We start from the raw sequence: 12,360 nt of genomic DNA on the forward strand, positions 1-12,360 counted from the left end.
CACAAAGCGTCACGCGGAGGCGAATGAAACCATAATTAACGAGCTATGGGCACGCTTGGTCGTGTCAGTGTAGACTCGTAGGTATCCGGTGTTGTCAGTACGGAGTAGAAAGAGTAGGATGCGGTATCGTACAACGTTATGGTATATCTCGTGGCTGCGACTTCGTGAGAAGGTCGTCGAGGTAATGAACGCGTCTCGTTGAAGGAAATGCAGTATATTGTATCACGCGAGTGCAGGGCAAGCTAACCTAAAGCAAGGTGTCGGTGGGTTTGTCGAAGGTGAAGTGTAAAAGTGCGCGGGACTCGCATCGAGAGCGAGCACCAAGGAGTCCCGGTGTCGTGGGATATGCACGCACACGTCAAGATGTCGTCGGGAGGACATAGCAGTCGTACTCGAGCCGTACACATAGGTTCGATCTTCCAGAAGCTTCATGGTCGTTTTGCTGATCCTATGACACTGCCGAAACTTTCGACCGACAAGCGAATGTTGGATAAGACCTGGAAACTAATGGACAAGGTAGTCAAGTTATGTCAACATCAGAGGATGAATTTGAAAAATTCGCCACCGTTTATCCTGGATATTCTACCAGATACGTATCAACGATTGAGACTGATATATAGCAAATACGAAGACAGGATGCAGGTGTTACATAGCAACGAACACTTTTGTGTATTCATCAACAACCTTATGAGAAAGTGCAAGCAAGCGATCAAGTTGTTCAAAGAAGGCAAAGAAAAGATGTTCGATGAGACTTCGCATTATCGTAGAAATTTGACCAAACTTAGCCTTGTCTTTAGCCACATGCTGTCCGAATTGAAGGCCATTTTCCCAAATGGTGTGTTTGCTGGACATAAATTCCGTATTACTAAAGCAGATGCGGCCGAGTTCTGGAAAGAAAGCTTTGGAATCAGGTGCGTATCATTTAATCATCCTTTCCCTTTTTTTTTCGTTTCTTTTGTTCTTCCGTTTTGTTTTGATCATGTAAACAGGACACCTGTCTCGTCGCGTGTGCTTTCCACTCTGACGTGCGTAAAAACGAATAATAAACGCGCGCTCTGTGGCTCGCACGTGCGCACACCTAACCTAAAAACGGCTCTGCGTCTCATTGATATTGACATTAGTAACATGCACCAAAAACCGGGACGTGTTTGCTGGTTTGCACCTGACGCCATTCGTGAAATGTATTTCATCGTTAGCGGAAGTGTTCTTTTTTATGTGCGAACTCGTATAGAGGAAGAACTGTATTTTCGCATGTCCTCGAATCATGAAAATCGAATCACCTTAGTCACTCCGTACTTACTATTGTTTTGATAATAATTTAACAATGTTACTATTGTTACAAGCTTTTTCTTATTAAAATTACAATTAGTTACATACTAGAAATGTAGAAACAACGATATTAATGTATGTAAAGCGTATAGATTTAAAAACATTATGGTATCATTTCCCTTTCAACTTTGAAAAAAAAAAAAAAGATGAATCGTGTTTTATGTTTCCGGTCTGAAATATCTGTTATTTAGACGATGAAACGATAAACGCGGTCGTTGATTTAGTTCGGTATATCGAGTAACAGTTACCGCTGTATTGGCACAAAGTTGCTTCCGGTGCAATCGGAATTTCATTTATACTTGGTTGTGGACTGTTGAACCGTGTAAATGAATTGTCAGAATGAATCGTTATCGAGTTATTGTCAGTGATCGGTTACAGCTCATTGACAGGTATTGCAACATACGAATGAAAATACTAGGAAAGCGATCTACGATTATTTGAAATCTAGAGATATCTATATCCTGACAAAAAGATAAGAGAGAGAGAGAGTGTGTGAGAGAGAAAGGGACAGAGACGTGTAAGGCGGGGAAGTTGGTAGAACGGCGGATCGATTGGTTAGATCCGTTTCCTGGTTACTATTCTTGGGGGGCCGGTGGTTTAGTATCGTTTTACAAAACTGATACACCTACTTTTACTGGAATACGTCATGACACAGTATCGAGAAGCGCGTGCCGTGCGCTCTGGGCTACGTGCCGCGTAGCGATTTATCAGCCGGTATAAATAAACGAGCAGCAGTTCGAGCCAATTCATGAATGACTGACTGCTGTACGGTGTCGCGAGAGATCGTCACGATTTGTCAGAACACGAGACTCGTGAACGAATACCCTTTCGTCACACGCGCTCCGCAGCCACTCATCGCCATGGATTTTGCATACACACTAAGATACACATCACGTATACGCGGTTATCTCTCACTTTTTCTTTTCCGTTATAAGAATATAAATGCAACTATTTATCATTTCATCTTCATTCGTATATGTATACATATACATCGTGCATAAATTTTTTAATTGTAATCTATGTTTCTCTACGTTACGATGATCTTGCAATATAGTCTATTATCGATCGATAGTAACGGACTATACACAATTGTTTAGTTAGTTAGTTGTTGAAAGTAGAAAATACGCGACTAAAAATAGAATGAATTTCCTGAGAAACGATAAAACATTAATACTCTATGCGGCGCGGAATCAGTTAAATTAAACATCGCCAGGGAGAAGAGCAAAGGAGAGATTCCAGTCGTGGGTTGTACTTCTTCCGTTTCTCTCTCGGTTAATTTCTCGAAATCGTTTCCATCGCCCATCCTTTTTTCCGCTTCGTCAAACCGTACGTTCGTAGACGAAGTACGAAGCCTACGCGTTTTCCAAGAAAGCTAAACAGGAGTTTAAAGAGCTTTTATCGGGGAACTGTTCTTGTTTTGAACGTAGGATGCGGGCGATTGCAGTATGATTAACATGCGGCGAGCCGACTCGATTACGCCGATGCGCGAACTTTCAGTTTCCGGTCAAATGATCCGCGGACATCCGGCGGCCTATGTTACGCTCTTTGCGCTGTTACGTTCTGCCTCTTTAATCAAGCAAAACCCCTGGGTATTCTTCCTGCGCATTCAATTCGGCGTCGATGAGATAAACGTAAGTCGTGATTTATCTTACCGGAAACAATATTTATCGTTATTACGCTGTGTAAGATATCTTGAAATATTATCTTGTATCTCGGTATTTTTAATCGACCTTCTCGGCGCATAATGCGCGTCGCTTTCAAAGAAAGCAATTAACACAGAAAATCGAACACAGACCTTTACAAAGCGATGACGTAACTCGAAAGAAGAAAATACCTCGAAAAACAAATCGAACGTGCATCACGATGATACGAAACTATTCCTTGAGAAAATTTCATTTCGTCCCACGTACCATTTTTTTTTTTTTTTTTGTAATTCCAAACGTGGTTTTTCCTTTATCGGCGCATCGATTCGTAACACGCTAATGTATTCGGATGAAATGAAATCCACGTTTCGCGTGCGAACGTATCCTCGACTTGTTAATGGATGTTTTTAATGACGAGTATACCGGAAACGGTGGCAAGGGATGAGCTTTTATCGAAAAGAAGATCGAAGTCATCTATCCGTGACACAGAGAGAGGAGATGGGAGGATAGTAGTGGATTCGTTGCACCGTTCTGTAATCTATAGTCACGAAGGATTGTACTTTGTGCTGGCTCGAGCTGGGGGGCAGAATCTTCTCTCTTCTGCTCTTTCACTACGATGTATACTTACAACGATACATCCGGATGTGGGTTGGGAAAGCCATATGAGAAAAAAGTGGTGAGGCAGAATGGAATTCAACGAGGTTGAACATTCCGGTTTCTTCGTCTCCTACGATTATTTCATTAACGTATCTCCGGTTCCCTTTTCCCCTCTGGTGAAAATAATTGAACGCCAGAGTCTCTTGTCCTCTTCGGGGACAAAGTGGCCAATATTCACAGCGACTTTCGTGCGTTATATTTTATACGACGTAGCGGTGTATCAAACGTTTAGATAGAGTCAGAAGAAAGAGTGTGAATCATCGAATTACGGCATCCGGTCTAAAACTAAAGGTAGAAAGAGAGCAACACGTTAATTCGACTGATACGACGTCGAAGCGATCGATATATTTGGAATTCCGTTGGAAAGAATCCCGATGTTTGCACGCCTCTGTTTATTCTTGAGATATCGGGTATCAGGTGCACAGCGGATCTGATGTCTTGAAAAGAGGGCGTCGACGCGGATGCAATATGTCGCGTTTGCGAGCCTCGTTCGACTTTATACAGTACGATGCAGCGTTCTCTGGCCCTCGAAGGTCTCTTGTTCGCAAGAAGAGACCTCGATCGAATGGAACAAAAGAAAATACCATCGGAACCATACTGCGTTTCCAAGCAACGAAAAACGCTTCTTTTATGATCGTTATACAAATATCTTTGCGGGGGTAGCTTTACGACTCGACCTTCCTTTTTAACTTTCACACAGAATAAGGCAATGTAAATGTTGAAGAATTACGCGATTTAACTCGTTAAACAAATACATTTTCCGTTCTGAAGCGTGCAGCGCGTAGAACGTAGTAAAATCCCAAACACAAGAGATGGAATAAAATCGAAGAAAGAAGAGAACGAGAGTGAAGAAGGTGAGCAGCAGATAGGAATCGTCGTAATCCGGTAGACGAAACGCGTTAACCTCGTTCGAGGAGACCCACGAATGACGAAGTATTGGAAATAGGTTGGGCAGGCAAACTGTTGAAAATCATTAGCGACGTAAAACGGCGTGGGTGGGAAAAATAGAGGTGTGCGAAAGGCAAGACATGCTCGTCCCGGTGGATACTTATTGTTAGCGGAGGATACTATATTAATTCCGGTCGGCAGGGGTTGGAACCACGTTGATAGAGTAGGACCGATGCGTATCAGCTATCCGTGTCTGAAGAGTTACGAGCAAAGAGGTCTGTACCCTCCTCCCCTTTCGTAGTCGGCCAGTTAAGCTCGCATCCGGACGTGAGCCGAAGCGGAAGGAAGGGGACGTGACGTCGCGATTAAAGCGAATTAAGCGGAGCGAACTGTACGAATCGGTGTGGCCGCGTCCACGAACCGGGATCCTACTCTTTACTTACGTTTATCAGAACAGCCAAGTGTTTGCTTCCTTTCGTTTATTCGGTAAATCGTATCTCTTATCGGCGAGAGAACTGGAGTTTGGCGTCGGTCGTATCTACGAGCAGATAATTGTTTCGAACGAAAGAGACTCTCGATGAGGTAGAAAGGTGTCGAATAATTGGAGAGCTTAACCGTGGGATGCTATATACACGATATGCTTTCAGGCAGTAAAGTACTGCGTTTCATAGTTGTTCTTAGCTGTTTCTTTCGTCTTTCAAATATAATTTGGAGACTCTGAAGCGTGTACCGATTACGCAATGATGCATTTAGACGTTAAAGACAAGCATGTGTTTAAAAGTTAATTACATATCGGTCGGGTATAAAAGAACGCGTGGACACGCGACACGTAGTTCTGTGTCTGCCTTTAAAACCATCCTTAGCTTAGCGGAGCAACGACTGTGATACCCGATATAATACCGATAATACGATTAACACAGGCATCCATCGTCAAGGGAATCAGCCGACGGATTCACACGAGCGTGCAAAACCTTTGAAATAAGCGAACCATCCTTGAAACGCGCTGTGTACTCCGATCGTTCCACTGACATTTTCCATGGGTATATTTTTGCTGTCTGTTGCGTAGTCACATTTAGCCATCGATGGTTAGAAACTTTACCTCGTGAATGCGAAAGGTGTAATTAGAAGCAGGCGTCGCAAATTTCAAGTTCGGGTTGCCCTTTTGCGCTACGTCCATTGTTAAAGTAAATGGAACAACGAGAAAGTAAAATTCTGGAATAAAATTCCGTATCAATTTGAGAACTGTGTGTTGGATTTTAAGGTTCAACATAATTACCTGTTGATCATTTCGGGATTTTTTTTTGCTCGCTAGGATATATAAATTTCGAAAGAGCTGCGTGATAACGATGGCACGTGGATTCTTACCATCGCATCGTTCCCAGTCATCTAATCATTAATACATTACCGCACGATATTTTTAGTACTTGCCTTAACCAAATCTCTATAACAGTGCAGAATCGATCGCGAGTTAAAATTGTTAAAAGGAGCCATGCTATTACCCTGAAGTTATGAAATATGATGAAAGATTAGTAGAAATATTCGACGTTAGATTTGACGATTGGATTTGGAGCGGTAGTTGCACGGAAATCGAAAACATCATACGGATGAAAAGATAGGTACGTTGGAAAAGCAGCGATCTATGAATGGAGGTGAGGCTTGGATCGGTCGGCAAGCAAGGACGACTAATTGTAGCGGTAGTATCTCTCAGCTTCGTTTTGTACGTTAGCCACGCATCGCCGATGTATACATACGCGTGTGCAATACAGATATATCACGGAACATTCAATTCCGAGATAGTACTCCTGCAATAGAGGACGTGACCCAGTTTAATGATGACGTAAAGCGGCTCAGGATTGAAATTCAGGAAGGACACGAAACTTCGTGAATCGTAGTTCTTTCTTCTTTTGCTCCTTCTATTTCTTTTTCATCCTCTTATTCGAACACGCCAGGTGTCTACTTTCGTAATATGAATTTTAAATGCGCTACGAGAAAAAGGAAGAGAGGGGGAGGGACATTATATGTAGAGAAGTATTTCACGGACCGGGTTGAGTATTCGCCTTGACCCGCTGGGGACATGATAGCCTGTAATTATGTCATCGTATTACTCGAATCTGCCTGGGATACATTGACCTATTTTTCCAAGCATGGAACGTTGAATCAGTTTCCCTGTTCAGGCCGTTGCAAACCAGACAAAATCGCGTGACATCGAATCAGGCCTGACTATGTTTGATTTTCACTATGTTAAGAAAGATGGAGAGAAGAGGGTTGGAGATTGATGGCTAAATAAAAGACACTAATGACGCTAAAAATAGACAAGGTCAGGAACGAATGTGAATTTCGTGACGTAGCGTAAAAGCGCGCGGGACGGACGTTTGCCACCATAAAAAGAGGCAAAGAAAAACACGTCGAGAAAAGCTTATAACAAAGCATTATTTTTCATAAAATGTATGACTAAAATATAAAATCATTTAAATGAAACAATGCTATGAACGTAGTGAAATGAAAAATTTTAATAAATGAACGTTCTAACAAGTACATATATTATACATATAAAAAGTATATCTTCTTGTGCTGAAAACGCGATCTTTTGATGATATAACATTTATTTCTTCGTTGATATAATATCAATACTTACAACACTTGTTTACAAATAGAAGATGTGCAATATTCGATAACTAAATAAGAAACTTCATTGAATAAAAAAACTGTTTATCTAAAAGCTTATAATGGATAAGAATAATTCACAGTCCATATAGTCCATTGCAAATAGTGCTGCTAATAAAAACTTTGCATATATATTAAATAATAGTAGAAAAATGCTTAGAAATATTTTTCGAAATTGTTTTTCAAACTGTTGGGATCCACGTTCGGACCATGACGTTCAACCACTTTGCCTTCTTTGTTTACGATGAATTTTGTGAAGTTCCATTTTATGAAATCACCCAAAATTCCTCCTTGTTCTTTCTTTAGATATTTCCACAAAGGATGCGCCTTGTCTCCATTGACGTCAATCTTCTCGAATAAATCAAATTTAACCTGAAGCAAAATAAAATAGTATAAAAATCAAAATGGTAGAATTTTCATCAGATTAAGAGATTCGCATTCCTATACCTTTTGTCGATCGGCAAAACTGCATATTTCTTCGGCACCTCCTGGTTCCTGTCCATTAAATTGGTTACAGGGAAACGCCAAGATTCGTAAACCTAAAAGCACAATCTTTCAACGATCGTTTCGGAAAATAAACCAGATATAATTTTTATATCTTACCTTTAGAGTCAGCATACTCATCGTACAGTTCATTCAGTTGCTTGTAATTTGTGGCTGTAAGGCCGCACTTTGATGCTACGTTTACGATTAAACAAACGTGACCTTTGTAACTGTAAGTAGGTAAAAAATATATTCGCACGTCCCTGAACATGGATGAACACATAATGTATTACTTACTTGGATAGAGGAACTTCTTCGCCTTTTATGGATTTAACAGTGAAATCGTAAATCGATTTCGCTTCTTTGTAATTATCGTTCCCACTCATGGTTGCTGCTATAACTGAAATAATTTCGATCGATGTTTAAATTATCTCAATTTATGTATTGAAAAATCTAATATGAATTCTAAAAATGTAATTTACATGACAAGTGAATTATTCAGGATATTAAAAGCATATACCAAACATGGAGGAAGTAAAATACTTTTTAATAACATTAGTAAATTGGATATTGCTACTACTGAGCTTTGTCATTGTTATTATTATCGGGAGAAATGTCAGAAAACACAGCGTGAAATAAAAATTATATATTGTACTTTTCACCCTTTTCATCTTTTTAACATTTAAATATAAGAGGTATATTTTTTATTATAAAGCTTTTCATTCTAACTGATTGTTACGTCGTATAATGATAATTCGTGATTTTGAGATGTGCGTAGATTGTGTTGTCATCAACATGAGACAATATCGATCACGTACGCAACAAGGTTACATTTAGCATGATAGTTGTATATGTTATTTACCGGGATATTCATAACAATCTTATTTTCATTGTTACAATATTCTTATGTGATATTATTGTATATCTGTGTAACACTGTATCGTGATACTGCGAGCATTCAGTAAAGATGATATGTGAGACGTACGTCGTTTCATCACTTACGCTGCGTCATGACTTTCCGGATATGTTGAAATTTGAATATTCAATGAAATAAATATTTGAAGAAATAGATTCTTTGAAAGCACACCTAGAAGTTAATGACTAGATTTTGGTGTCTATACCAAAAATGATATTTTTTCCAAAATAATATTGTCATAATGGTATTTTTTATATAAATAAGCTTTTTCATTTTCTTGCAACAGGGAAACAACAGGTTTAGGGAAACAGTAGATATCAAACTTGTAGTACGTGCCTGAAAAATTTCTGACTTGAACAAAGCCCACCGGTAGTAGTACTTTTAAAATATTCATTCTTCTTTGTGCAATATATAGGGGAGGAAGTCAATAATGACGCACAACTATGTTCCTGAAATTTTTCGGTACAAACACTACATCTTATATTATGAGAAGTTTTATATAAGCACTACTTGTATTTCTTTTGTAACTTAGCGAAAGATTATCATTCTATTTATTGTATTGCAATCAACTGATTATTTAGATTACATGTGATAAGCTATATGCTACTTCAACTAAGTAAACTTGTGCTGCTTGTACGCATTATGTAATATTTTTCATTATTAATCGCAGTAAAAGTTAATTATATTCGAAATAATTTATTAAATAGAATAAAGTAAAACGATGAAATGAATATTTTTTGACAATGTTTACGACAACTTTAAATCGATTGCCATCTGTCGTTCACTGGATAAAGCTCAATGAATTGCATGAGTTGTGATATTTTGCGTCTAATCATTCTGTTTTAATTTTGGATTTTCTTGTGCGATGTAATGAAGGTTTTTATGAAATGATTATGAAACTTGACAATATAACGTTTGTAAGGGAAACTAAATGAACCTTACCAGCAATATGTAGTCAAATGTCAGAAAGAGAAAACTACGGATAGAACTGCACTCCAAGAGCTCTGTCTTTACACTGGCGTATCAGTTATGAACTTACAGATTTTATTGGCTCCCATACAGGCGCAATACGTACCTGTATGCGAACCGGTTACTCAATATTTTGTAACAAGAAAAAATGACATCAAATTAATTTTTATTAATTATAATGATCTAGATTACAATAACTATGTACGTTATAAATAATGTAATATCGGTTAGTTGTTAGGTTAGGATCGTATTATTGGAGTGGTATTGTTTGTACATATATTATTAAAAAGTCACTTTTATATATGTTTTCAGTACGCTGGTTCCATGGAAAGTTTTCAAAGACAAGTTAAATGAAGTTCATCCAATAAGTTCTGGATTACAAGCCATGGCATTAAAATCGACGATAGATCTCACGTGCAATGATTATATCTCAAACTTTGAATTCGATGTATTTACGAGGTAAGTTTGTAAACATAGAAAGCGATTTGTCTTATATAATTATAATAAATTTACTTATTATTATAGGTTATTTCAACCATGGTCTACACTTCTTCGTAACTGGAAAATTCTGGCTGTGACACATCCTGGATATGTAGCTTTTCTTACTTATGACGAAGTGAAAGCACGTTTACAAAAGTATTGTAGTACTAGACCTGGAAGTTATGTATTCAGACTAAGTTGCACGAGGTTAGGACAGTGGGCTATTGGTTATGTTACATCAGATGGCGATATCCTACAAACAATACCTCACAACAAAAGTCTCTGTCAAGCACTGCTAGATGGATATAGGGAAGGATTGTAAGCACAATATTTCTTTACTCATAAAAAATTATTGGTTTAAAATTTCTAATTAAACTTAATAATTTGTTTTTAGCTACTTATACCCTGATGGCCGTAATATAAATCCAGATTTAACATGGGCAGTTCAACCCACTCCTGAAGAACACATAAAAGTCACAGCAGAACAGTACGAATTATATTGCGAAATGGGTAGTACATTCCAATTATGTAAAATTTGTGCAGAGAATGACAAAGATGTGAGGATAGAACCTTGCGGACATCTTCTTTGTACTCCGTGTCTCACAGCTTGGCAGGTATTAATATTTTATTTAACCTATATATTTTAGAATTGTTTGCAATAAGAATTAAAACAAGTAAATACGTTTGTAGGATTCTGAGGGACAAGGTTGTCCATTTTGTCGAGCTGAAATTAAAGGGACTGAACAAATAGTAATCGATCCATTCGATCCACGAAGAACACATCGACCGGGAACACAATCAGCATCTGCTAGTAATGCGTCGACTCCCACACGGGATCTTGACCCGGACACCGAGGTATCCGACTAGGAGTAGCACCTACCCTCATTACATTAAGTGTGCTCTATGTATAACAACTTCTAGCAACACACCCCATTTTTAAAGAATGCTTCATGCAATTCATGTGAGATCTCGAGTTTGTACGATTGTCATGTCATGTCATTTATAGAATTATCATCAAACGTGATACCTTTTATGAGGTATGCAAGTTTAAATATAATGACGAACTTACTAAAGTTAATATTTCGGAAAGTAAATAATGTAAAAAGGGACCAACTTTTTTGTCTCTATATAAGCTTCGTTGGAATTGTATTTTCTCTTTTTCTTTTCATTTTTCTTTTTCTTTTTTTTTTTTTTTTTGCATTATTTGTATATAGAATGATTCGCAGAATAATTCTGAGAAAGCTTAAGTTTACAAACGATTAATATGAATGTTTTTTACAGTTCACGTGTTTATTTAAACTAACATGTGTTTTTAAATTACTTGTTTGTATGTGTCACAATTTACAAAAAATCTTCCGGTTTATGGAGACCCTAAGGTAGGTTGCTTTTTTGCATTACAAAATCGAGGGCTTATTGTACGAGTCACCGTTCTTGTTTCATTACTACAACTGCGTTTGCACTCAGTCACACTCTTCGTACCGTTTAACATACACATCACTATGTTGTACTTGCTGTACAACGATTTAGTTAAAATAATTGAACGTACATTTTACTTACGACAAACAGATAATATTTAGAGATAACATTGTAGTCGATGCCCATATCAACTTTACGATAATAATTACATATGGATCACATTTGTACAATAGAGTAAAGGTTTTTGCTCGCGACTAATCAAGAAACCAATCATATTTTAAATGCATGTGCCAATGTATAGCTGGCAGCGTCTTCTTTGTGGTGTATGCATACAAGACTTGAAGTTAGAATGCTTCATCTCTACATATGATTGCATTATTTATTAAATAAGATATTTGTAACGTCAATATTTTCTCAACAGAGTATTAACCCGTTCATAAACTTGCGTTATGTCCGCACAATTAGGAAATCTTTCGCTGTAACTGAAATCCGTTTAACGAGACCTTGATTCGACACTCCTCGCTTCGTGTTTTGTTTGATATGAATTTAAATTCTTTTTATTAATTGGTTTTTTATTAATGTGTATATCGAATTATTTTCACGAATATAAGGAATGACATGGTAAAAGTATAGAACAAAAGGAAATAGTGATTTTTGTAGTACTAAGAAATAAGAGTCAGATATATAAAACAGAGTGATCTTCCAACGGAAATGACGTTGCTTACATCGAGCAATAGGAATGCTACGTAACCCATGGATGAACAGTTGTTCATTCGTTGTATTTTATTAGAATTAATTATGTACCTGTTGGCGATAGAAACAATGTAATAACATGCGACATCTTTATCAGGGAAAAGATGTTATTATTTTTCTTTACTTTAAAATATTTATTATTTATTCTATTCGCGCATAAAA

General features: G+C 37.8%; 2 protein-coding genes across 4 annotated transcripts in view; one reads left to right on the forward strand and one right to left on the reverse strand.

Annotated features, from left to right (window-relative positions):
- Positions 1-62: 62 nt before the first annotated feature.
- Cbl (E3 ubiquitin-protein ligase CBL) overlaps positions 63-12,360 on the forward strand; it is a 16,721-nt gene continuing 4,423 nt past the window's right edge. For both annotated transcript variants that reach the window (XM_072004795.1, XM_072004797.1), the window contains exons 1-5: positions 63-911; positions 9,862-10,008; positions 10,075-10,347; positions 10,424-10,643; positions 10,720-10,884. In XM_072004795.1, coding sequence (XP_071860896.1) covers positions 346-911; positions 9,862-10,008; positions 10,075-10,347; positions 10,424-10,643; positions 10,720-10,884 — 1,371 coding nt within the window. In that variant the 5' untranslated portion in view covers positions 63-345. The remainder of the gene's footprint in view (positions 912-9,861; positions 10,009-10,074; positions 10,348-10,423; positions 10,644-10,719; positions 10,885-12,360) is intronic.
- On the reverse strand, positions 7,103-9,680 carry Gtpx1 (glutathione peroxidase-like 1). 2 transcript variants are annotated; one of them, XM_072004814.1, is made up of 6 exons: positions 9,523-9,654; positions 8,917-9,029; positions 7,962-8,064; positions 7,785-7,894; positions 7,629-7,720; positions 7,103-7,553 (listed from the first exon to the last, which is right to left on the reverse strand). In XM_072004814.1, the coding sequence occupies exons 2-6, from the start codon at positions 8,972-8,974 to the stop codon at positions 7,338-7,340; spliced, it is 579 nt and encodes a 192-aa protein (XP_071860915.1). In that variant the 5' UTR covers positions 8,975-9,029; positions 9,523-9,654; the 3' UTR covers positions 7,103-7,337. The 2 variants fall into 2 exon arrangements, with proteins under 2 accessions (XP_071860915.1, XP_071860916.1); XM_072004815.1 differs by lacking the exon at positions 8,917-9,029 and having other exon boundaries at positions 9,523-9,680.

Source organism: Bombus fervidus, chromosome 6, assembly GCF_041682495.2.
Source record: "Bombus fervidus isolate BK054 chromosome 6, iyBomFerv1, whole genome shotgun sequence".
Classification (NCBI taxonomy): domain Eukaryota; kingdom Metazoa; phylum Arthropoda; class Insecta; order Hymenoptera; family Apidae; genus Bombus; species Bombus fervidus.

Coding starts and splice junctions, on each gene's coding strand:
- Gtpx1 (XM_072004814.1), bottom strand. CDS start 8,974: ATGAATATTTTAAAAGTACTACTACCGGTGGGCTTTGTTCAAGTCAGA. Junction 8,065..8,916: donor TCAAGTCAGAAATTTTTCAG/GCACGTACTACA, acceptor AAATTATTTCAG/TTATAGCAGCAACCATGAGT. Junction 7,554..7,628: donor GTTTTGCCGATCGACAAAAG/GTATAGGAATGC, acceptor ATTTTGCTTCAG/GTTAAATTTGATTTATTCGA.